The following is a 25,058-nucleotide window of genomic DNA, read 5'->3' on the forward strand; positions in this document are numbered from 1 at the left end:
CGTCCAAAAAGTTCGATTTTGGTCTCATCTGACCACAGCACCTTTTGCCACTTAGACACAGAATCTTTAAGGTGCTTATTAGTAAAGCATAAATTAGACTTTTGATGTGACCTTTTTTAAGGAGTGGCTTTTTTCTTGCTGCCCTGCCATACAGGCCAGATTTGTGATGTTGTCACATGCACACCATGACCATGTCATTCAGTTGCCATCGGCCTCTTGGTAGCCTCTCTGATAAGTCTCCTTCTTGCTCAGTTATCCAGTTTGGAGGGATGGCCTGATCTAGATAAGGTCTGGTACTTAAAGCCTTTGAAATCATTTTATACTCATCTTCACAACTTTATCTCAAAGTTCTTTTAAAAGCACCTTTCCCATAGTGGATTCTTTGCTTTGAAATGCACTTCCAAGCAGAGCAGTCCTCTAGAAACAGCTGCTTTTATTCTGAACTCATCAAAATCACCACAATTGATCACATGTGGGAGCCAATTAGTTTGTTGTGTGATCTGTAAGGTGATTGGTTATTCCTGAGCACATTTACAAATGCAATTGGGGGGTATTCACTTATCCAAATAAGGTATTTTACTGTTGTAATATTAATTAATTTTCAGAATATTTCAGAATTTTATTTTCACTTGGCTAATGTGGGTTACTGTGTTTAAATAAAAATGGAACAGTTTAATTTGTTTTTATTTTCTGGGTGTCATACAACAAAAGTTACAAATTTTGAAAGGGGGTGATGACTTCCTATACCCACTGTACCTTATCTGCTCTATAAAGAGTGCTATTTTATAAATGCTATTTAAAAATGTGCTCTGAAGCACATATTGCTGCTGAACAATGCAATTTACTGATTTTTTTATTACAGTATAATAATAAAGTCTTTAAAGAACAAAATTGTGAAAAACCATTAGTAACGAAAGCGTAATACCCGAATAAGTCAATGCATAGCAAAATGATTTTTATCTTCATGTAGATAGTTTGATGTTAAAGATTAAATTTCAGAACTGTAAACTGTATAAAAGTAGACTATTCACAAGCACAGTGATGGTTCATTGCAAAATTGAGTGCTTTTGAGTGGTAAGCCTTTGAAACCATTCTTTATAATGTTTAATATATCATATTCATTTTCAGATCAGTGCTTCTATCTAGTAAATTAATTAAGTCTAGTAAATTAATTATGTACTATGCCATTCTTTCATGTGTGATCTGTTTATTTTTAACCAATCTACAGGGTAGGCACTGTCTTTTTAGGTTTAAGATACATGAAAATGTTCTGTTCTTGTTTCAGTTATTGACGGCACAGTACTTTAAACATAACCAAAAATACCATCCTTATTTGTTTGGTGTAAATGACATTTAATGTTTTATGTTATTCTGCTGTGTATTAAAGAGCTTCTAACAAATACCCCACAAAACTAGTAAATAATACCACAAACAACTAATAAGATCATAGATAGTAAAAACTCATCTATATTCTTTTTAATTTAAGGGGTTAACTTAAAGACAAGTTTCTGGTACCATTAATTTTTATTCTAAATTTATATTAAACTATTTAGAACATAATGAAATATATTGAGCAATAAAACAGAATTTCTGTGAGAGGTGTTCACAGAACAAAAAAGAAACTTAAGGAGAAGGCAGATTAAACAGATTTTGTAACTGAAAATGTATGTCTCCAGGCTTACACAATTTATGCACTGGAGCAGAGAAAGTTAATTGTACTTCTTTCCTATACTTAAATGCAACCAAGGGAAACAGATGTATCTCAATCTTCACCTGTGCCGCACAAAATAGATTTTTTCTCCAGTTACAGTAGATGCACCAGTAAAAGAGGCCTGAAGTTTAACAGTAACCTGAATTATTATAGAGCAGAAGAAGTCTGGGGTTCGTTGGCACACCATTTCACAGCTTTGGGTTTTTTTTACATCTCAATGGAGAGGAACTTATTGGTTTCTCTTCTCATTTGGGGGAGTCTAAATGTATCCTGGGAGGGGGTAAAATGACCCAACCCTAGCAATCTTGTTAGCAATGTGTCTGTTCTGACATGCACTGCATTGAAACTTAAGATTTCTATTTTGACCAATAAATCATCACAATCGTTTTCTGATTAGTATTTTCACTTAATGGATCAAATACTTGAACATCTTGAAAAAGCTATGGTTTCTGAGGTTTTTGCCAGCTTAAATTATTTTTCAATTTCACCTGTGTATAATGGTACAGGTACCAACAGTAGAACAACAAAGGGTACACCATGTAAATTTTCCAGGCATTTTGAAACAAACAAACAAACAAACAAACAAACAAACAAACAAGCAAACATTTGTATGCTATGTTAAAGAATATGGTCTGCTATCCTGCAGGTCTGCTTTTTTGTTGCTCTCTACTACAATGTCATTATCGGATGGAGCCTCTTCTACTTTTCACAGTCCTTCCAACAGCCTCTGCCATGGGACCAGTGTCCGCTGGTCAAGAACAACACCAATACATGTAAGTCACTCAAAGGTCTTGTATGAGAACTGTACAGAATTTCAAGGGCTGGTTTTACCGTTTAGACAGAGGGCTATAACATTTATTGGAGACAGCTGAGATATATTTGTTTGGGCATTAAAAACATGAGCAGCCAATCAAAACCCAACATGATAAAGAAACCACAGACACCTAGAGTGTGGGAGACCTGCAATGTTAGACCTCAAATGTGAATTAGTTAATATTTTCAGCTACAGTATGAAGTCTCTAGGCTTCTCATAATCTATTCCTTTGTGTATATAAACCAACACAATGGTTTTAACATAACTGTAAAGTTTACAATTTCATAAAATACCCCGGAACATGAAAATTACAGAAAATGTTACATCAGATCAAAATTCTATAGTCTTTACCATTCAAATAATTAGTTTGGAAAGAAAATTGTGTCCATATAAAGTATTTATTTTCAAGAACTCTATAGCCCAGAATTCTGCTCCAAGGCTATTAGTGACTGGCAGTACATACAGTATGTAGTCAAGTGCCATTGTGATAGATAGAGTAGAGTCACCCGGGAGGATCCTAGTCTTGCTGAGTAAGAGTGGTTCCTGTTCCTGGTCAAGTGCTAGTATTCAGGAAGGCTGTTTGCCTTTTTCAACCAAATCACAACTCTGCTGCTTGAGCTTTTGGCTTAATTGAATGTAAGTGAATCTTAAGTGAACTAAGGTCTTCCATTGTAGATGATATGTTTGTTATAGGCAACTACAAAAGCAAAGGTATTATCTGTCAGTAGCTACTGTATATCACCCTGTACCTCACAACTAGCCACCCACTGAAGCTAAGCAGGTGTGAGGCTGGCCAGTACTTGGATGGGAGACCTCCTGGGAATGGGAAGTTACAGCTGGAAGAAGTGGGTCCTAATGCCCTAAACTGTATAAAAACATTATACTGTAAAAAGAAGTGCTCTCCTTCAGATGAGATATAAAACTGAGGTCCTGACTTGCTGTAGTCATTAAGAAATCCCAGGGTGTTTTGCGAAAAGAGCAGGAGTGTTACCCTAGCATCCTGACCAAATTCTCTATTGGTCCTTACCTAATAATCCCCATCTATGAATTGACTTTTCCACTGACAGCTAATGTGCGATGAGTGTACTGGCATACTATGGGTGCTATTGCACCATCCAGGTGGGTGCTGAACATTGGTGGTGGTGGAGTGGAGTCCTCATTACCTGTAAAGTGCTTTGAGTGGAGTGTCCAGAAAAGTGCTATATTAGTGTAATAAATGACATTTTATTAATAATAAATACTAGAATAATAAAGAAGATATTAATTCATATTAATTGTTTTAATATCATCTGAATGGAATATATATTGAATACAAAACAAATCAATATATCTTGAATTTGTTGCTTTTACAGTTGTGGAGCCTGAATGTGAAAAGAGTTCTGCAACCACTTTTTACTGGTACAGAGAGGCACTGGATATCTCAGACTCTATCTCTGAGAGTGGAGGCCTCAACTGGAAGATGACCGTCTGCTTACTTGCTGCGTGGGCCATGGTGTGTCTGGCTATGATTAAAGGAATCCAGTCTTCAGGCAAAGTTAGTATTTCTTCTTGTAGTTGTTTCTTATCAAACATTTGGTGCAACAAGCAGATACATGCACACCATTTGATCTCTTAATCTCTATGTAGTGCAAAATATGGGGTATACTATACTGTAGGTACACCAAGCTACTCAATTGGTAAAAGTACTTATCTATGTGCAGTTTGAGCTCTATAATCGTGAGTTGAGCCCATCAAAGTCATATCACAAGCTGACTGTATCCAGCAATCATCATGTTTGGCCAAAATTGATTTAATGCTACAGAATGTAAGGTAGAAATTGCTCTTTGCTCTCAGAGGTGCATGAAGCCTTCCAAGGTTATTTGCAAGCATGCAGTGCTCTTGGTGCAGGATGTGCCTCTCCTCCAGTCGGACACTAAGTTCTGGTGTGGGGCAGTGTTTCTTGTGACATGTTAAAAGGCGAACGGCTTGCTGGTTTGAGTGTTGGGGGAGCCTGCTTCCACTTCCACTTAATGTGTGCAGTCTTGGTTCATAACTGTGAGCCAGTACTTGAAAAACATACAGACTTTAAAGCGATACCTGAACTTCATTACACATACAGTATGTATAGAGATTGATTGTGTATTATATGGAACAAATAAAAAAATGAAACAGTGCATAGTGTAACATAGTTTTATAATGACAAACAGAAGTTATCGAGGGATTTCAACTAAAGGAAGCTGTTCATTAAACATTTACCACTCTGATAGGTTTACACCTTAGCTAAGAAGAACACAGTACAAATGTTCATATAGGACATTGAAACTTTTAAGGAATACTTATTACTCAGAAGCTGAAAATGTGCTGCTTTTTGTTAAACAGAGAAAGGAAATGTATAGTTCTCTATGTGATTTGTAAATGAAACCTGGTTGCTTAAGAGCATTGTAGCCTTTCCTTGTGTGTAGACAATATGATAACCATAACAAATAAATGACAAATCATTCAAAACATCTATTTTATCATGCATTTACTACCTCAGATTCAGCCTTAGGTGTTGTCCATATGGAAAAAAAAATCTCACTTGTCTTATGGAAGACATCTGAAACAATTTCTTTAAACAACGCAAATATATTTTTAGGATTTTAGGATGAGCATAAGGGGTACTTGGAAGATCACAAAAAATTTAATTGGAAATAAATCTTGCCTTATATTATTTACTTGGATGTTATGATTTCTTATGATTTTCTGTAAACATGAAGTATAAGAATTTTGTTTTTTTTCTGTGTATACAATATTTTCTAATATGTACCTGTAGGTTATTTAATTAATAACTATTGTTCTTATTATTTTGGTTAATTTCAGTGTTCCACAGTAGCATAATGTGTTAAGTATACAGTAAGTCATGAGCACACTTTGGTATTATAATGGTAAATGCCACCGGATACTTTTGCTAAGGAATTTCTAATTTAGTATGGTCAGGTTTGGTTTCTTATGTTTTGTGACATAAAATAGTTTGTTGTAAGATTTGAAGTGCCATGTTATGAAACAGCGCATATATTCTATAAAAACTTTCATCAGGCTGTTAGATTTGCCAGAAGTCTTATGTTTTCTGTTTCAAAGCCATGTCTAATTTATATCAGAACTTCATTTGCATTAAAATTATTTTAGAAATCCAGCTTCTACTTGTACTGTACTTTTCAGATACCGTGAATTTCTTGTCTCGGCTGTATCAAATCTGAACTACTATGTAAACTACATATTTTGTTCTAGGCTTCAATTTCAGGTGAATGTTCTGACATGCAAATGAAAATCTGTCTTGTGATGAGTGATCTTATCTCATCACTGTATGTTAATCAGCTGACTGCCCCCAAGTGCCGCCAGTACAATTCAGAGCTATAGAAAGTACACAAGAACGTTGGCCTTACTTCCCATGTGATGCTATAGCCTGAGGCTGAACAAAACAGCTATATTTAATGTTTAATAAAAGGTAATGGACACAATATATTTCTACTGAACATTAGAACAGATTGTTCATTAATTACAGGGGTCTATAAAGACAGCCAAGTCAGCATTTTGTGCATAAATTCTCATTTTGATATTGCCTCTCCATAAATTCATAAACCAAGGATTATTTCGGTTCAAACTAAAATAAAATCAATGTCTTATGTTAACATATTTTGAAATAACATACCCCTAACAGCACTTTTTAATTCCAGAGAAATTATGTGTTTGCTTATGTAAATGATGGAGTCTCTCTCACCTAAAAATGTGGTCTATGTATTGTAGTCTGCACAGTTTTTCCATTGCTTAATTATTATGTGAAATAATAAATGTTCTGATTATACTGTAAAAAGAGCATTTACAATGTTGTGGCATTACATACTGTAAAAGCCATATGACATTCAAAAAGCATTAATTACTGATTAATTTAAAGAATCAGTGAGTGAATCCTACTACTGTGTGTGTAATTATTGCACCACTTAAACCCAGAGATTATTTAGCATACTGAAGATTTTTCAAAGTAAGGTGGTATTTGCTAATAAAAAGAGACCCTACAAAAGATGAATTGTGAGTTAAATTTCCCTTATTTTTAGAGAAGGTATTGTACCTTTTGGGTAAAACTTTTTATTACTGTTTTGATCAGTTTAATTAAATACATTCAGCACCAGGATTTACTTAGGTTATTATGACCATTTTAGCTTAAAAGACTTAATAATCTTGAAAGATTAGTATCTATTGACCTTTAAAGACTACTAAATATAATGCATAATATGGTTTTAATTTAGACTTTTTAAATCTTTCTGGAGATTGTGTCAGATGACTCATCTCCTTTGGTATCAACAATTTTTATTCAGTTTAGTCAGTTCATTTAAGAGAAACAGTCAAGTCTAAAATTTAATTTGATTTGAAAGCCTTTCTGAAAAAAAACTTGCAGAATTCTGAAAGAAATTCTTATTCTAAATCTGGAGCATGGCTATTGGGAATTCAGAGCTTGAAGAGTGAGCTTATGGCATTCAATAAATTTGGTAACAATGAATTACTTAAAAAACAGGATATGGAAGAGATAATAAACTTATTTTTACTGTATATACTGTATATATGTTTAGATCAATTCTTATTAGTTTCCATAGTCCTCAGATTCCAGTTAAAAACATTTAGATGTTAAGTGGAAAAATATTTTTAGAAAACTTAATATTTTGTAGTTTAGAACTTAAATAGATTCCATGTTGCTACTGTATCAGCTGTATGTACTGTACAGTTATAAACTTGAAACCATGGTTTTCAAAAATTATGGTACTGTATGTAGCACTCTTTTCAAACTGCTATTTAAATATGTATTACTCATCTTTCATTATGATAGACAAAGGACTTTTGAAATGTCATACACATTCAAAGATTACAACAAAGAGAACCTCCTGAGCCATTTTATCCTCAGTAGCGTATGCATGCATTCATTTTTATGAAAACCTCATTTCTTTTATTGAATGTATTAACGTTCCATTCATAGTATTTTAATAGGTTTGAAATGCTTTTCCTGCATGTGGAAGAACAGTTGAGAATCTCTGTACTATTTAAAGTCAAATTACCAACAGATGTTTTTTTTTCATAGTGTGCAGTGTTATAATAATAAAATGTTCAGGAAAGCATGGTCACCTATAAATACTGAAAAAGAAATCAAGATTGTGAACCTGAAACACAGGCAGTTAGCAACTATGGGACCAATATCATGGTATGCATGATTGCAAATTTATCACTCTTGACACAGAGAATGCATTCCTCCAGTGTTTGTGGCCAGTGAACAAACCCAAACCATTCAGTCATTTGTATATCAATATTATCGACCAATGCAAGCAAGTAAGGAAAGCAGTCATCTGAAACATAATGTTTTTTAATAAAGAAACTAGCAACACCAGTCTGTATCGAAACATGCTTCTCAGTTTCAGGTATAGGCAGGCAAACAAATCAATAACATGATTCCATTATAATAAGAATTGTACAGTATGTGACAAAATTAAATTAGTGCTCAATTTCTGAAAAAAAACAACAACATGTTAATATACCTTAAATATATGCACTTAAAATGTTTTAGACATGATTTGTTTTGCAGTCCTTGGGTGGAAACTAATACTTACAATAAAATCCACATTCGGCTGTGAGTAGTTGTCTCATCAAAGTATTGTGTTTTTATTAGCAAGATCTCGCTTTTACAATGAACACATAATAGATGAAAAACTACTGTGCAATTTATTGATCTGGGTTTCCCTTTTAAATGGTTAGTAAATTGTTTTAAGTAGTAAAAATGCCTGAAGGTTTGTAGACCAACGGGTGTAGTACATTGCACTGTACGGATTTCCACTTTGGAGAGCCCTAGACCTTCTTTTTACTAATTCCTAGAACATGTGTCATAAAATAACATCCATACTGTGTCAAGGTTGCATCCAGATGTGTCTGATAATTAAAGAAAATAGCTAGAATATTAAATCAGCAGTGTGCCTGTTTTTATGTGAGAATTACCATGTAGCTATATTTCAGGAAAACTGCATTCTTGACTAATTATACCTTGAGTCTTAACTATGAAATACTTAACTACTTAGTACAGTACATACTGTAGTACAGCTAGGGTATTCCTCAGTCTTTCTATTTACACAGTTTCATCCATCTTACTAGTGGACTTTCCTTAAAAGTCTTGAAAATGATTATTACCTTTTTCCGTGGTACTTTAAGAATATTCCTCAGATGTTTGAAAGCATGTAGGTCCCTCAGATATGTTAGAAAACATGCTCTGAAAGCAATTATTGAGTGGAAAAACGTTATCCTCTACTTTAAACCGGTCTGGAGAGAATTTTATGAATTCTTTCAGTGAGTTTTAAGTTCAGGAATGCAGTTTTATTTGAAACACACCTTTAAACATGTAGACTACATCTTTGGCAAGGCTTGCTTGTTATTTTCAAACAGTATGTCTAACAGTATATTAACAGTATATTTTTGTTGGTGTAGTAGATTACTTTCTTTCAGAAAGAAGACAGAAAATCATAATTAGTTTGGAGGACACATTTATGACAGATACTCATGAGTATGTATGAGTATTAACAGTTATGTACAGTAACAACAGAGACTGAGATTTTCCTTTTCTTTTTTCTAGAAGAGAATCTTGAATAGCATCTTTGCTGTGCAAATGTGTTAGGTCTCATTTAATGTGTACTGTACTTTTACAGTATCTTTCTACAGTTTAGTAATTTCAATGTTTTCACAGATCTATTGATTCTTTTTCAATTGAGTGATTTGTTTTCCTTGTCTGTAAAAGGCCTTCCCTTCAGAAAAGGATGACAATATATTTTTGACATATGGAGATTGAAATATATTTTTAGAAATATATTTTTTCTATTTGTATTAATTATTACAAGTGTGTTTTATGTGATATCATTGATGGCAAATGGAAAACATTTTTAATTCTTCAGCTATTTGTTTTGAATAATACTGTTCAATCGGTTGTCTTTTAACGTTGATTCTGTATCAGTTTTTACTTTTCAAAGATGTTTTGTCTTCATTTTTTTTCTTTTTATTTCTATGCTTGATTTCTTCACTAGGTGATGTACTTCAGCTCCCTGTTTCCCTACGTGGTACTGATCTGCTTTCTTGTAAGAGCTCTTCTCCTGACAGGATCTGTAGATGGCATCCGTCACATGTTCACCCCCAAGGTGTGTGGCTTTTCAGAAATGTAACCCAACTTGACTTAAAGCATTTTTTCTTTCTTTCCATCACATTGTTCATCACTGAGGGGTGTGATTATCTATATTTATGTGATGCCCTACAGTATATTAATTAGTCATGCCAATTTACTTTTTTAATCTTTCCATTAATTGTCTATTTATGAAAACACATATCCCCAGTAATCTTTCTATTTGCATGTAAGATTTTCCTGGGAATTACTTTGTCCCTGGAGTTTTGAGAGCATTAAAGAGATAGAGTGAACCAGTTCTGACTTCACACTGAAGAATCAAGGGACAATCATTCCCAGATGTGTGCTTTTACTTCTGCCTCTTCTGGCACTGATGATGAATTAATTATCTACTTAATTAACTGGTAGAAAATTGTCAATTTCTTTTACTAAGTTGAAATTTATATTTTTAAAACATTCCATTGATATTAAACCTTTTTTAAAATAATGGTTTAACATCTGAAGACAAAGGTGAGTTGAATTTAAAGCAATGTATTTCAGGGCTTTAAAACTGGTGTTGAATTGTTTGCTTAAGTAAATGTGATACGGAATTTGTTTTGATAAAGGTTTAGATACACCTTGTGTTAAGAATCATATTTTCTCTTTGTTGTAGTATGCATACTAAACATATTATAGGTGTTTCAAGTATAGCAAGGTGTTTGAGTATAAAAATATCTTCAGCATAAAAAATATCTTCCAGAATTGTCTTATATGATATTGTTCCTTTTTTATCCTCTTTACATTATTGCCAATAGCTTGAGATAATGCTGGAGCCAAAGGTATGGCGTGAGGCAGCCACTCAGGTGTTCTTTGCACTTGGTCTTGGATTTGGAGGCGTCATTGCCTTCTCAAGCTACAACAAGCGGGACAACAACTGCCACTTTGATGCTGTGTTGGTGTCTTTCATAAACTTCTTTACTTCCATCCTGGCAACATTGGTGGTATTTGCTGTTCTTGGGTTCAAAGCAAACATCATGAATGAGAAATGTGTTGTCCAGTAAGTCATTTTTCCCCATTCACTCAATCTAAAGCCACCTTTTAATTTCCTGTTCTGCTTGATTTAATAAAGCCTGGTTTATCCTGCGGTTGTGAGACACACCATGTGACATTTGCCCCGGCATTTTGTTTTCTTAAACAAAAAGAAGTCTTATAACATAACTTGACATCACAGACTTAGTTATACACACTTTATTTGATAGTTTCTAATATTTAACAGTTTCTTACGAATTTCATAATTTGAAAGATTGTGCTTTAAAATCAGAAAAGTATTATATTTTATAATTATTGAGCATCTGTTACTGACTTTAAATTTATCTTGAAAATGGAATGTTCAATTAATAGAAAACATGAAACAGTATTTTTCAGTATTTATAGTTATACAATTACTGTACAGATGTTTATTCAACTGTTTTGTGGGCTGGAGATCACATGATATCCATTGACATTTTTTTAATTAAGGTCAAATCTTTTTGTCAGAAGGAATTTCAGAATTAACATGCTCTTTCAAGTGTGTTTGGATAGCTCAGGCTCTAAATTAGATGTTACCATGTCTTGATGTTTTTTCATGTAGAATCTTTATCAAAATACTATTTTCCTGTTTTGGTAAAGGTAATCATAATTCAACAGGTTATCACTATGTAAATAGACACTAAATGATAAATAAGAGGTGTGCAGTGTTTTCCAGTTCTTCTCTCAGTGTTCAAAAGAACGGGAAAAGGAAATGTTCCTGTTTTGTACCAGAGTACACAGGAAACAATTGCTATCTGAACCTCTCATCCTTTTGTTTCACTATAAAACATTCTGGTTGCATTTGAAAAAAAAGTTTACAGAAGATGGGAATTTAATCCCAGCTCAAAACCCATGAAAAGTGACAGAATAACTTTCAAAATGAGTAAAAATATAAAGTAGGATCCAGTAAACATTAAGTTATTTAAAGTTATTGTATCATCAAGAACAGATACAGATTAAGACATGGACTGAATTATTATTTCAATCAATTATCAGAAAGTTTGTAGTTTGTTTATTTTTCATGCACTAAACAATATTTGATTCTCTCCTTTTAAATACTACAGGAACACAGAAAAGATTGTAGCACTGCTTGGCAGTGGCATTCTAAGCAATAACCTGATTCCCCAGCACATCAATTTCAGCCATGTGTCTTCAGCTGACTATTATCAGATGATAGACATTATCAAAGGAGTAAAGGAAAATGACTATACCTCTCTGGGACTTGATTCATGCAGTATTGAGGATGAACTGAACAAGGTAAGGAATACTAGTTTCATTAAGTTTCAAGACCAAATTGAAACAAAATAATTCATACAAAATAAATATTGCGATGTTCACTCATATACAAATAAATGTCAATGTTATAATAAACCTTCCATGTGAGACAGTAACCTAATAAGAGGAAATAAGTAGTTTGATCAAATTCTAATTACAAAATTGTCAGTGTACTAAATCATTTGGAATTCAAGATCAGCAGTTTCATATCCCCCATAATTAGGAGGAATTAAGCAGAGATACAGCTACAAAGGTTTAGAGTTTTTGTCAACCAGCGAGTACTTTAATATAAGAGTGGATTTGCAATATAAGAATTTGATCTTCTGTTAAATATCATAATTTCAGCAGTTTGGTCAAATTCTAATAGTGAATATTATTAATATAAATGAATATAAAGAGATGGAGTACTTTGATCTTAACTTACCTGGCTGAGCAAAAGACAGTAATGGCTGAAGATCATTACTGTCAAAAAAACTCAAAAAGATCCCCAAAACAGCAATGCAAATTTCTTTGAGCACAAAGATTAGAGTACATGAATTCAGCTGCAAAGTTTTGTATGAACCAATTTGAGAATTATGTTGGCTTTTATATATAGTATAGCGAACAAACAGTACCTAGCTTGAAATTAAAACTGATGATATGATCCAGAGGGGTAGCTAGAGCTAAATTGTGCTGATGCAAAAGTAGGATAGGAATATGTAGTTAGTGATCACTTGTGACATTTGCTAGAACTAAATGAAGGAGGATGGTTTCCTACTGGAACTCCCAAAGGAATAAGAAATATCCAATATGTTTGCAGTTGGTTGCTTGGGGTGGGGAGACTTAAGGGCTGACACTGCACCAGTTGGACACCAGTGGAGCAGGGGGTAACACCATAGCAGCCAGGGCCATCACTGGGAACAAATGGTGAGGGCTACAAACAACGAGGCCTAGGCCCAGTGCAGACTGATGCCATCGAATATAGACTGGGTCTATAGGTGCAGTGGGGAAGATGCTTTGATGAGAAAGGAAGAGAAAAAATGTGGAGGATGGAGTTAGTGGGTTTAGGAGAAGAGAGCAGGAGGGAAAATCAGATGACCACAGTCGATTGGAATTCCAGCTAGGGTTGACGCCACAAGGACCACAGAGAGAAAATGGCAGGCAGCATGTAGGTGTGGGCACCCATTTGTTTTCCATGGAGGATTTTAGGTTGATGAGCTGCTTAGTTAAAATGAAGTGAGGTGACTCCCGGCCTGGCTTGGAGGAGGGGAAACAAAGGTTGTCTCTTTTAAAGGTGTCTGTTTCTGATGATACAGAGAGCTAGTAAAGATGCATACACAGGTCTTTAAGTATACCGTTTGTAGGGGAGTGGACGTGTGATGGAATTTGACGAACTCATGGTTAAATAACACCATTTTGTAAGATGAAACAAATATTTTTCAGCAGTGATATTTTTATTTTGATGAGGAAGATGCCTTCCCTCAATTTGGTGCTGAATCTCCAGTATAGGGCTGTGTTGCCTGATGTGTTAAAAGACAATTGACACAAAGATAGGCAGGTTGGAGTGGTCTGCCTAAACTTATTCATTCTCCTATTTGTCTGGGTGCAGGTATATAGCTCAGAGACAAGACATAAACAATTGCCTATCCAATATTTGGTGGTTATAACAAATTAAGTGGTGATTCTAATTTTATAGAAAATGTTTTTTTACATTACACAGCAGAGAGTGTTTTATGATAACTTAAAGGAATATTGAACTGATTGTGGCATTATACAGTATGTCATTTTCAAAATTACTTATAATGTTTACTGTTTAATTGCTATTAAATAATTGATATTAAACTGTTTACATTGTTTTGTTATTCTGAGGTTACATTAATTAGAAATTTAATACCCATTCTTTCGTCAGATGTCTATTTTTAATTTCTGGCTCGCAGCTAAATTAGTTTTCCACTGTCTTTACTATGTTCAGATGGGGCATGAATAATTGACAGCATATTCACTTCAAAAGAAACACAGTTCCTGTGTGAACTGAGTACAATATACACTTACTATTTCTAAACAGATTTTCATGTGTGCTTATAAAGGAGGGAATTTTCTGTAACATGTTTTTTTTTTTTAAGATATTTGGACTGTTCTAATCTTTTAGCACAGGAAGAGTTCACAGTTATGTTTTCAGCATGTACAGTACAAAATATCTTATCACAAGTGTCATACAAAAATCTAAATTTATGTGGAAAGTTCGTTTTACATATTAATTTACTGGTTGAATTGCAATGAAACTTTGTATTTTCTGCACAGGTTTTAAGGGTGAATGGCAAACACTATTAAGAAGTGCTAGAAAACAATCATTGTTTGCAAACATATAGTAAAAGAGAACAGGAGAATGTGACAGAACAAACAGCAGAACACAAGTAATACACACATGCTTTCCACAAACCCACATTTCCTCAAACTCCCTGAATGCAAGACGTGTCTCCTATTAATTTGCCCTTGGGAGCTGTAACATCTCAAGGAGAGGGGGCCAGTGGGAGCTGAACATATTTGCCCCATGTCGAGAGAGTTCAGACATTTTTATCCAACCACACGTGGGTGCACAGTCTCTCTAGATGCTGAACCCCCAGGGCATGACGACTGCTGCACTGCAGCACCCCTCTGTTCTCACACATGCAAATTTCCATGTGTACAGAAAATGTCCTTCTTTAAGTCTTCAGGGCTCCAAATGCTTTGGCACTCCTTTCACAGGTGAAAAGACTGACATTGTGTGCAAAGAGAAGATAATGCGTTACTTGGACAGGTGCTCAGTATAGCAACAGATTTAGCTTCCTTTCACTTGGTGAACAATTTAAAGATGAAAACTTTTTTCTGTGGTTTACAGGCAGTCCAAGGCACAGGCTTAGCTTTCATTGCCTTCACTGAGGCCATGACTCATTTTCCCGCTTCTCCATTCTGGTCAGTTATGTTCTTTCTCATGCTTGTCAACTTGGGTCTTGGAAGCATGTTTGGGACCATTGAAGGGATTATTACTCCCATTGTAGACACATTCAAAGTGCGAAAGGAGTTCCTAACAGGTGAGTGTGAGGTATTCTAAGAAAACAATTTAATTGCACAAGTATTTTTTTTTATTCTCCCAGAACAAAATCAGTCTAGTATGTACTAGTATTACTAATATGTACTTTAATATGTATATGGATTTCAGGTCTGCAACAGTATTTCTTAAAAAAATCTAGGTCACATCAATAAATGCTTCATCTGCACATACAGTACTGTATATCAGAAAAGATATAGTTTAATCTGACCTCGTTATTTCTTATTCAGTTTTTCTATAGCTGTTCGGCTTCTTTTCAATTACACATAATTCACTGTAATTCTGGAAATCAAGATGTCTTTTATACTCCCTGTGATTTTGTGTTGTCACAGAAGATTAAAACTATTATCTACAGGAGCAAATATCATGCAAATGCAAATGCAGTAAAAGGTACTGTATTATTGTATGTATAGGGACAAATGCTTTTTTTGTGGTCCAGCCTCACAAACCCTAAGAGACACTAATCAGATCCTTACAGAAATAAATGTTTCAAGTACATATCTACTTTGTTTATTTGACAATAGCATTATAGAATCTAGGCCCAATTTTATTTTCCTACTCCTCTGCTTGTATTATAACACAGCAATAAATGAGAATCCATCAACAATGTAATGTCCCACTTTGAAAATAAAGCCGTTAGTCTCTTGAATTTGATACTTGTTTCCCTGTTAATATCTCATAATGGAACACAGTCAGGTAGGTAAAAAATTGATATTTATTATGTGGGACATTAAAATACCTAAAATGATTAAATTAAACTAATTTGACCCTTTTCACATTAGAAACAATTTCTTAGACTTGATTCTTCATGTATATTTTGTCAATGAAACAACGACAAGGAGTCACCAATCCAAAGTTTTGTCTATTAAATTATTGCTGTGTTAGCTAATTATAACCATGTTCAAATATTATTTTTTCCCCATGTGGGTCAATTTCCAAAGAATGCAAAACACTAAATATGTAATTTTGCACTGAGTGTTTCTTCTCCCTTTCTTTCCAGTTGGATGCTGTCTCTTGGCTTTTAGTATTGGCCTTATCTTTGTTCAGCGTTCTGGGAATTATTTTGTAGCTATGTTCGATGACTACTCTGCCACCTTGCCACTTCTTATTGTCGTCATCCTGGAGAACATGGCAGTAGCATGGATCTATGGAACAGACAAGTATGTTCTCTGCAGCTAAAATTTTGTTATGATCCTGCCTAATACAGTATATCTGGATTGGTTGTATTTACATTCATATGGCCCTACTATATATAGAATCATATATCCCTTCCTCTCACTGAAACAAAAGAACACTCACAACTCAAAGCCATTTGGATGACTCAGGGGAGCCTATTTTTCTTTTATATTTTGATATAAATCATGTACATACAGTCAATTATATGTACACAGAAATTGTGAAAACCTCTAGTCAATTAAGTGGAAATGACTGCTGTACTAAATGTGTATTTTACACGAGAGTTGTAAAAAAGGAAGAAAACTACTTGCTTTAGGTAGTGAAAGGGTTAAATAATGGTATTAAATAGTATTTGCATGGAAAGGGTTGACATTTTTTGGGACCTAGAAGCATGATTACCAAATCTGGTAGATTAATATATCTCCAGGACCATATACCTGTAGTATTGTTACAAATAAGGGGTTACAAAAATGCAAAATATCAGGAACTGACAGAGAGGATTAGTCAATAATAAAATAAAGTATCATAACCCCCAACTTGTAAATGATTTGTCCAGAATAAGCAGTTATTATTAGAGGTACAGTAAGTGAATTCTTTGTTCTCTGGCATAACTTTGATGAGAAGAGTAATACTCCATGCACACTTGGTTAAACAGATATTTATTATCAATGACACTGACACATGCTACACTACACACAACATAAACATACAGTACAACACACAAGTTACTCTTTACAGTATACAGTATGCACAGACAAGGTGATGCAGAGGCCTAACATCTTAATCATCCAGAAATTACAGACTGCTACCAAGTGTTCAACTCCCAAGCAAAGCCTACAAAGGCTGAAATAAGAGATACAGTATGCCTTCTAAACTAAATGCAATTCAACCTGCAATTTAAAGATGGAAACTTTTTTCTGTGGTTTACAGGCAGTCCAAGGCACAGGCTTAGTTTTCATTGCCTTCACTGAGGCCATGACTCACTTCCCTGCTTCTCCATTCTGGTCAGTTATATTCTGTCTCTCTCTGCAAACCCGAATGCCACAAAATAAATTGGAGCCTATCTCCCTATTCTAAAAATGCATCCTTAACAGGAAAGGCCATCTTTGACATATTCTTAACTCAGACACCCCAAGTTCTCTAAAACACCGAATAGCAAATTTTTTCTAGCAAGGTTTAAATATTTAGCTCCAATAGGGTTTGGTTCGGATGATCATGAAGTTTGGTCTCTCACCTGGCACAGTACTCTTTTCCTCTCTCTCTTATGGTCTGACCTTCGTTTCCCCTCTTTCTCTCTCCTTACTCTCCTTTCTCTGTAGTGATCTGATCTTATATGGTGTCTTTCTGGACTGTTGATTGACACTTAATCATTTACCCAGAATTTAATTAACTAAGGTAAACCAGAAGATTCTTTTGATCAGTTTCTCACACCCAGCACAACTACTGTAAATAAACATCTCTTGGTTAGAAGCTCTAGGAATTAGAAATATTGACACTAGTTTGGTATTTCCCATTGTGTTTTGATTTTTAGAGACCTCCATTGTCATCTTCCTCAGCCTGTAACAGTATTTTACCTTTTGTACTTAAAAAAGAGTACAAAAAACAATTATTTAACAACCATTGACACCACTCTTCCATATGTTGCTGAAGACATGCCGCAAATAATTTCTGATAATGTGCCAATCCATTTAAAATGGTGTCAGAACTACATAATTTAAGACAAATATGGTCATAAAAAAGACTTTTATTACATTCAGGGAAACATATGGATTTATATACTGATTGTATATAACAGATAAGGAATGATGTAATATGGCTGGGAGCCACAAGAACCTATTTTAGGACCAGTGTTCTTTCTAATTTATGTAAGTGATATAGATTCTGTTAGAGGTAGTAAACCAGTCAATTTTCAAGCGATACCAAATTTGGAGAACAAACACTGCTGGAGCTTCAAATGAAATAAAAAAAAGATTAAGATAAAATTCAAGACTGGGATACGCCTGGCAGGTTATATAAATGTGAATAAGTGCAAAACAAACTATTGATACAAACTGGGAAACAGAGTTTGAAGAAGCTACTTATGAAAAAAAAACTACTAGGAAATATGAAGCAATAAAAAAAGTTTCTAGGATATATAGTTATCATTCTTAAAGTCAACCCAGTAGAGTTCTTCCAAAGCAATTGTAAACCTTTAGTGTAAATTGCATTCAAATGCACTTAAAACCAAGAACAGGAGCACTTTACACAAAGGGTTGCGGAAGTATGGAAAGAGACATACTACTCTGTATTTTTCTAGGTTTTCTGAATGCAGGAAGTCCTCTATCACCAGTGTAGTCTTAATATTGGTATTTTTGTAATTTGAGTAAAATATTCTTTGTTTTGCATTTTTACAGATTTTTTGAAGATCTTAAAGACATGCTTGGATTTTCCCCATTCAAATTTTACTACTACATGTGGAAGTATGTTTCTCCCCTAGTTTTACTTGCCTTGCTTGTAGCAAGTATAATTCAGCTGGTAATGACCCCTCCAAGTTACAGCGCTTGGATAGGAGAGCTGGTAAGTTCTGATCAGAATGCTATTGTCAGTACCATAAATTGTGTTAAATTACAAGCATCCACCTTTTTTTGTTTTTTATAGTAAGAAAAAAAACTGTCTAGTACAGGGGCTCCTCATCTGTTGTCCTGTTTTTTTTTTGTTATTTTGTTATCCCTGAGTTATTAGCATTAAAATGGAAAGGAATTTGTGCCCAAGGTAGTAAAAGTATATTTTTCCATTCCATTTGTACTTCATAATTGTATTCAATATACTGTACATTTAAACTGGGTTATACAGAGTGAAAACCAAAAAGAGCTGCCACTTTTTCTCAGAAATCGGCATCAATATACATTGTAATACCCAGTATTACCCACTACAGTTTATTTTGAGTGCAGTATCTGGTGCACAAGCACAACAAAAACAATGATTCAAATCCGGGTTGCAACATTTCTTTTCTGTCTATAGCACACCAGTTGTAACCTGACAAAACACAGGCTTTTTTTTAATTGTAGAATTGTGGAATGCATTGCTGATACAATATTGAATAATGACCATATCAGCAGAAGGAAGGGACAGAAAAAAATCTGAAAAGTAGTAACTTTTTAGACTGGTATTCTCTGCACATACTTCAAGTATCTTTCCATTTCTGTTGTTGACATGTAACGTGCAGACACATGTGACATCTCCATTGAGTGCAGTTGCATTTTTCTTTCATTTGGGTTAAAAGTTAAGCAGCTGCAACCTAACACAGCCATATCAAAAAGATTGAAAATACATTTTTGTATGGCCTAAGAGGCCTTATTTTTCAAACAGACGGTTTTGCTTGTATGCGAACATCATGACTATTTGTTTCTGTTGTAAAGATGGATTTTTCTCACATAACTGATAAAAAGCTGTTAGAAGGATACAAAGTTTCAGTGTACCCTTTCATTGGTCTATGTTTTGTGGATTTTCAATGTATATACTGTAGTCAAGGAGTTTTGCAAGTCCGGCAATTGTAAGTAGTAGCATAAAAAAAAGTTTTGTTTGTGTGAGTTACTTTAGTGTGACATCATGCTGAAACATGTCGTAACAGAATCTGTAAAATAGACAACAGACATACCGAAAACTGCTGAAGGGTTAAAAAAATACCAGTGCTCTTTATTTTACAGAAGTGTGGAAAATCAAAATTGACCCCAAACGAATACCAAAGCTCCATTTAAGCTACAGTACTGACTAAACTACTCCAAAAAGTCTCTACATGTCATATTGGGCAACTGAGCTGATCACTCTGCAAATATTAGTTCCAGTCTCACCATGAGACTTCACAATATAACCACTTCCAAAATTCACAAACCTCCCTTTGTCCTTCGGTCAGCTGCTTCTTTCGCCCATCCCTCGGGTGAGTGTGAACTGCAGAGGATTTGGACTCTGCTGCCATACAGGAGACTGACCAATCCAGAAAGCTTCCGCTTCCTGCTTTTTAAACTGTCTCCTATCCAATTGTTTTCAAGTAACTGAGATTTCTGGGGAATGTGGTCCAGACAAGGATTTACTCTCACAGTACATGAATAATATAGATGTTAGGCATATCAGATTTAAGGGACATATAAAATGACGGCCTAGAACCTAACCCACCCATATTCCGTTATTTCAATGTCTTTCTTTATTTCATTATTATTACTGCTTCTGTTAACTAAAGAAGAACAAGTTTTACTGTCTGAAATAGCTTATTTATTACAACATCTTACCCTGTATGAATTTCATTTAACGAAATCTACTGTATATTCAAACCGCAAAAGTAAAATAGACCTTAGAGGTGAAAGCTATCTAATCATAAAAGAAAGTCCTGAGTAAAATAAATATGTTACATATGCAGAACTAAAGGATTTTTTTCCCAGTAGCTCCAGAATAACCATAATATTGAAGAGTTAAATGTGTGAGCAATATAAGATAAGGATTTTCCTTTGACCTACTTGGCTGAGAAGATAACAGCCTAGTCATAATTTTCAGAAACCTTCATCTTGATGTAATGAGTCTAGGAGCTGCTGCAAGGGCAATTACAGCAATAAAGAAGGGATGCCAAATAATGAATGCTGAGAAAAGGATGACTGTTACCCATATTTATACTTAGATAGGCATGGAAGCCTTTCAGACTTTGATTTCAGTTCTAAACCTGTTTATACATTCATTTTTTTTAGGCTAAAGAGAAATCTCTCAGCTACCCACCATGGGGCCTGGCTGTGTGTGTTTCATTGGTTGTCATGGCAATTCTTCCTGTTCCTGTTGTCTTCGTTCTTCGTTACTTCAACCTCGTTGAGGAAGGCTCCAGCAGCCTGTCATCTGTATCTTACAAGAAAGGAAGGATCATAAAGGAGAATGCCAGTCCTGAAGATGATGACACAAGTCTAATCCATGGAAAAAGTCCCAGTGAGATGCCTTCCCCAATGCCTGGCAAAAGTATCTACAGAAAGCACAGTGGCTCCCCAACAATAGATATGGATACTGCTCCCAATGGCCGCTATGGAATCGGGTATCTCATGGCTGACATGCCAGACATGCCAGAGTCGGACTTGTAGTTCTTCCATAAAGAAAGAAAAGACAAACAACTTTACTAAGCATATTGTATGTATATAAGCGTGCACTTACAGTAGCTGTCTGTAAACATCTGCATATAATAACTGTATATCTTGTAGATAATTTAGCACTTGTTATGTGTGTGCACTAATTTCCTTGTCTCTCATAAATACCGAAGAGTTACTAGTTTTGCTAAAGAATGGCTGTATATAGTGATTTTGCCGCAGATATGCCAGGCATCGCACAACTGAACACAAAAAAGCAAGTTTGGTTTAGAACGCACAGCAGTAAGATAAGATACGAAGCAAGGACTCTGGTTTTATTATTTCTTTTTTGTGTAATTACAAAACATTGTCAAAGGTAAAGGATGATAAATTCAACTGATTGTTCTCAAAAAATGTGTGCCTAACAACTTCTGATATTTATTGTTTATAGAATACTTAGTGGACTTAGTATATTTATATGGTATTCTGTAAATATATATATATATTTATCTGAATTGTTTGCAATTCAAGTTGTTTTTGTCAGAAGTACTGAGAATGTAAATTGTCAGTCTCTTTTGTTAATGTGCTGTTGCTGTAAAGCATATTTCTTATTCCTGTAGAAAATACTTTTCTCCCAGTAAATTGCTTAAAAGCACCTTTTCTTGAAGTGAGGTTAATATCAAATATATATTGGCATTTATTTTTCAGTAACTCCTTTTAAATATATCTATAAAAATTGTAGAGAGGCTATTCTGTAAAAATCAAGATCATTATAGAACTAGTAAAAAATAGGGTGTTGACACCAACCCAGAGATGGAGAAAGTAATAGCATGAGAGAATATTCAAGATAAAATGCTAACTAGATTTATTGACTCAAAGGAAAATTATGAAATAATTCACATTTGAAATACAGGATGTACTATTTAGGCTCATCTACACTGCTTGGTAAAAGTATTCAGCAACTTCTGATATTTATTGTTTATAGAATAGAATCCCTATGGTGTCCCAATTTTTTAAATTAGAAAATGATGCATACACACTTTTTAAACGTAATAATCTTACAGAATAGCTCAGAGTACTAATTCTGTCCAAAACTAGAAAAGATAAACAGTTGTTTAGTTACTATACAACATAGCACTTGCCAGGGTCCTAGTTGTAGATCTAGAAAATCCAGAATTCTGCTCCTGTAACCCAACAAAACACAACAAAACCCCTTAAACATGCCAACAAAAGAAAATCTACATCCTAGGAAAACATTCCTACCCAAGACTATATCTTCCTTTCTAAAACATGTATGCTCACAGGTGAATGGGAACCATGTTTTCCTATTCAAAAATAGGATATATTTTTACCCTAAGGATTCCACAATACAGGACATCATAATTTCCTCAAATAAATGACACCAACCTCTCTCGCAATATTGTTTTGATTACGTACTGTAGACATAATCTGGTTAGGATCTGTCCAGTCAAAGAGTTGGAGTTGATGAATGATGAGTGATGAGATCTGTTCTTCCTTCCTGTTCTTATTATCTCCTCTACTTTTTCCTTTTCTTCTCCTATATTTATGCTGTCTTTGGTAAATGTCAGCAAAAACCAAGTAGAAAACTTGAAATATGTTTATTTTATTGGTATTCAGACCCCTGACCTCAATATTTGCAGGATACACCATAGGCAGCAATTACAGCCTCAGATATTTTTGGGTAATCTCTATTGTATGCACATCAGCATAGTATAACTTTTGTCCATTCTTCTTGACAGATTTGCTTAAGCTCTCAAGCTGTTTGCGGACCACTTACTGACAACAGGTTTAAGTGTTTCTATGAATTCTCAACAGGATTAAAGTCAGGTTTTTGAGTTGGCCACTCAAGCACATCCACTTATAATATTCCAGTTTAGGTTTGGCCTTGTGCTGTGGAACACTGGTCCTGCTAAAATGTAACGTTTTGTCCAATTTTTAGATTTAATATGGATTTTTGATTTGCCAGCACATCAACATTTTTTTGCTTCATCTATTTTCCCATCAGTCTTGACAAGCTTCCAAGTCCCTGTTGGTGAGAAACAGAATTATAACCATAATGCTTCCAACACCATGCTTGACAGTAGGTATGGTGTTTACTGAGTGATGAACTGTGTTGGATAAGCATTGGATGCATTTGGACCAGACAGTTTTGTCTCACTGACCACAAAAGCTTTTGCCATATGTTTGCAGTATCACTGGCAGTACATACTTTGTTGCAAACCTCACACAGTATTTGAGATATTCTTTAGTTCATTAGAAATCCCTTTGTGGGGTGACCAGGATATTGTTGACCCATAAACATTTTCCCCCATCTCAGCCACAGACTCTGTAACTCTAAGGCATCATTGAGTGGCTCTAAGGCAGCACCCCTAACCAGTTAGCTGCTCAGATTGGAAGGACAGCCTGATATAAGTAGTGTCTAGGTACCTTCTTAATTTTCTCACTTCTTAATATAATTAAATAATTGAGTTCCCCATGCTCAAAGAGATATTAAGGATGTCTGAAATGCTATAATGCCCTTCTTTTGATCATTGCCTTTCTACAATTTTATCCCCAATTATTTTTGAAAGCTTCTTGGTATTCATGGTTGAATCTTTATTAGAAATTCTTTACCTACCACTACTACTAATGATATCTGTATTTGTTTTGAAACATACTGCATTAACATAGCTGCTTAGTTTTAATCCTGATACAGTAATTTAATCCTGATTGATCAGTACTTTTCTGAAGAAAAATAGCCTTTTATCATCATGGATGTGCAGAAAGCGAAAATGAATTAATGATAATGGACACCTGACAAATAGATCTAATATTTAAATGTGATTAATTAGCTGCTACAAATCTTCATACAGGTGGCAAGTGTAGTAGAAATGTTATCACAATTTTGAACATTTGAAAATCCACCTCAATGTAAATCAAAGATTGTTAACTGACAAACTTGGTACTGTACAGTATATTACATTAGTGTATTTGCAGTATGATGGAAGAGGGGGAGGATTAACACTGTATACCTAAATTTGAGCACAGAATTAAATCTAAATAATGTCCCCTGCATCACTGAGAATGATCTAGAATTATTCTAATTAGGATTGTTTGAGGCCCCAAAAAACAAGAATGTACATAAAAAATGCAATGATAGTACTTAATTGCAAGGCCATATTGAATATCATAAATGAAAAATTATATTACCAAACAAATCGTAATTGCCAAAATACAATGAACTGCCAATGTGTTGTGGCTAATAATCTTCTTTAGGATGTGTTGCCAATTACATCTATTGTATGTTAGTGCAGTTACATTAAGATTTATGCAATTCATTATTGATAAAGACAAAAATAAATGATTGCTAAAATGTCATCAAATATATTCATTATGTAGACTTATCACATGATAATTTGTGTACACTCAAAATTTTCAAAATTTACAAATAGGGAAATCTAAATCATTGTATAACCAAATCCAAATTACCAGTACAAATAACATAATTCAATTGATCAACTTTCTCTTTTTGTAAAGGAGCTAGACTATAGTACATGTGCAGCACTGCAATTGATAAAACTGTCAATCTCATAAGAGGTTCAAGAAAATATTTAACCTACTGTACCACACATTTTCACATCAGTAGAAAATAGATGACAAGACCTTTTAGATACTCTGACACAAAATAGATTTATTTCACAAGTAAATCAAATTAAGAAAGCAGAGGAGCACAAACT

General features: G+C 34.4%; 1 protein-coding gene across 3 annotated transcripts in view; it reads left to right on the forward strand.

Annotated features, from left to right (window-relative positions):
- Positions 1-21,976, forward strand: part of slc6a15 (solute carrier family 6 member 15) — a 36,516-nt gene extending 14,540 nt beyond the window's left edge. For 2 of the 3 annotated variants that reach the window (XM_015352921.2, XM_006633548.3), the window contains exons 4-12: positions 2,358-2,484; positions 3,878-4,059; positions 9,590-9,700; positions 10,476-10,717; positions 11,793-11,985; positions 14,861-15,053; positions 16,071-16,230; positions 18,640-18,802; positions 20,962-21,976. In XM_015352921.2, the coding sequence (XP_015208407.1) occupies positions 2,358-2,484; positions 3,878-4,059; positions 9,590-9,700; positions 10,476-10,717; positions 11,793-11,985; positions 14,861-15,053; positions 16,071-16,230; positions 18,640-18,802; positions 20,962-21,339 (1,749 nt within the window). In that variant the 3' untranslated portion in view covers positions 21,340-21,976. Of the gene's footprint in view, positions 1-2,357; positions 2,485-3,877; positions 4,060-9,589; positions 9,701-10,475; positions 10,718-11,792; positions 11,986-14,860; positions 15,054-16,070; positions 16,231-17,565; positions 17,642-18,639; positions 18,803-20,961 lie in introns of those variants that run through there. The other variant, XM_069192232.1, reaches the window with a different exon arrangement.
- Positions 21,977-25,058: the final 3,082 nt, after the last annotated feature.

This window comes from Lepisosteus oculatus, chromosome 7 (assembly GCF_040954835.1).
Source record: "Lepisosteus oculatus isolate fLepOcu1 chromosome 7, fLepOcu1.hap2, whole genome shotgun sequence".
Taxonomy (NCBI): Eukaryota; Metazoa; Chordata; class Actinopteri; order Semionotiformes; family Lepisosteidae; genus Lepisosteus; species Lepisosteus oculatus.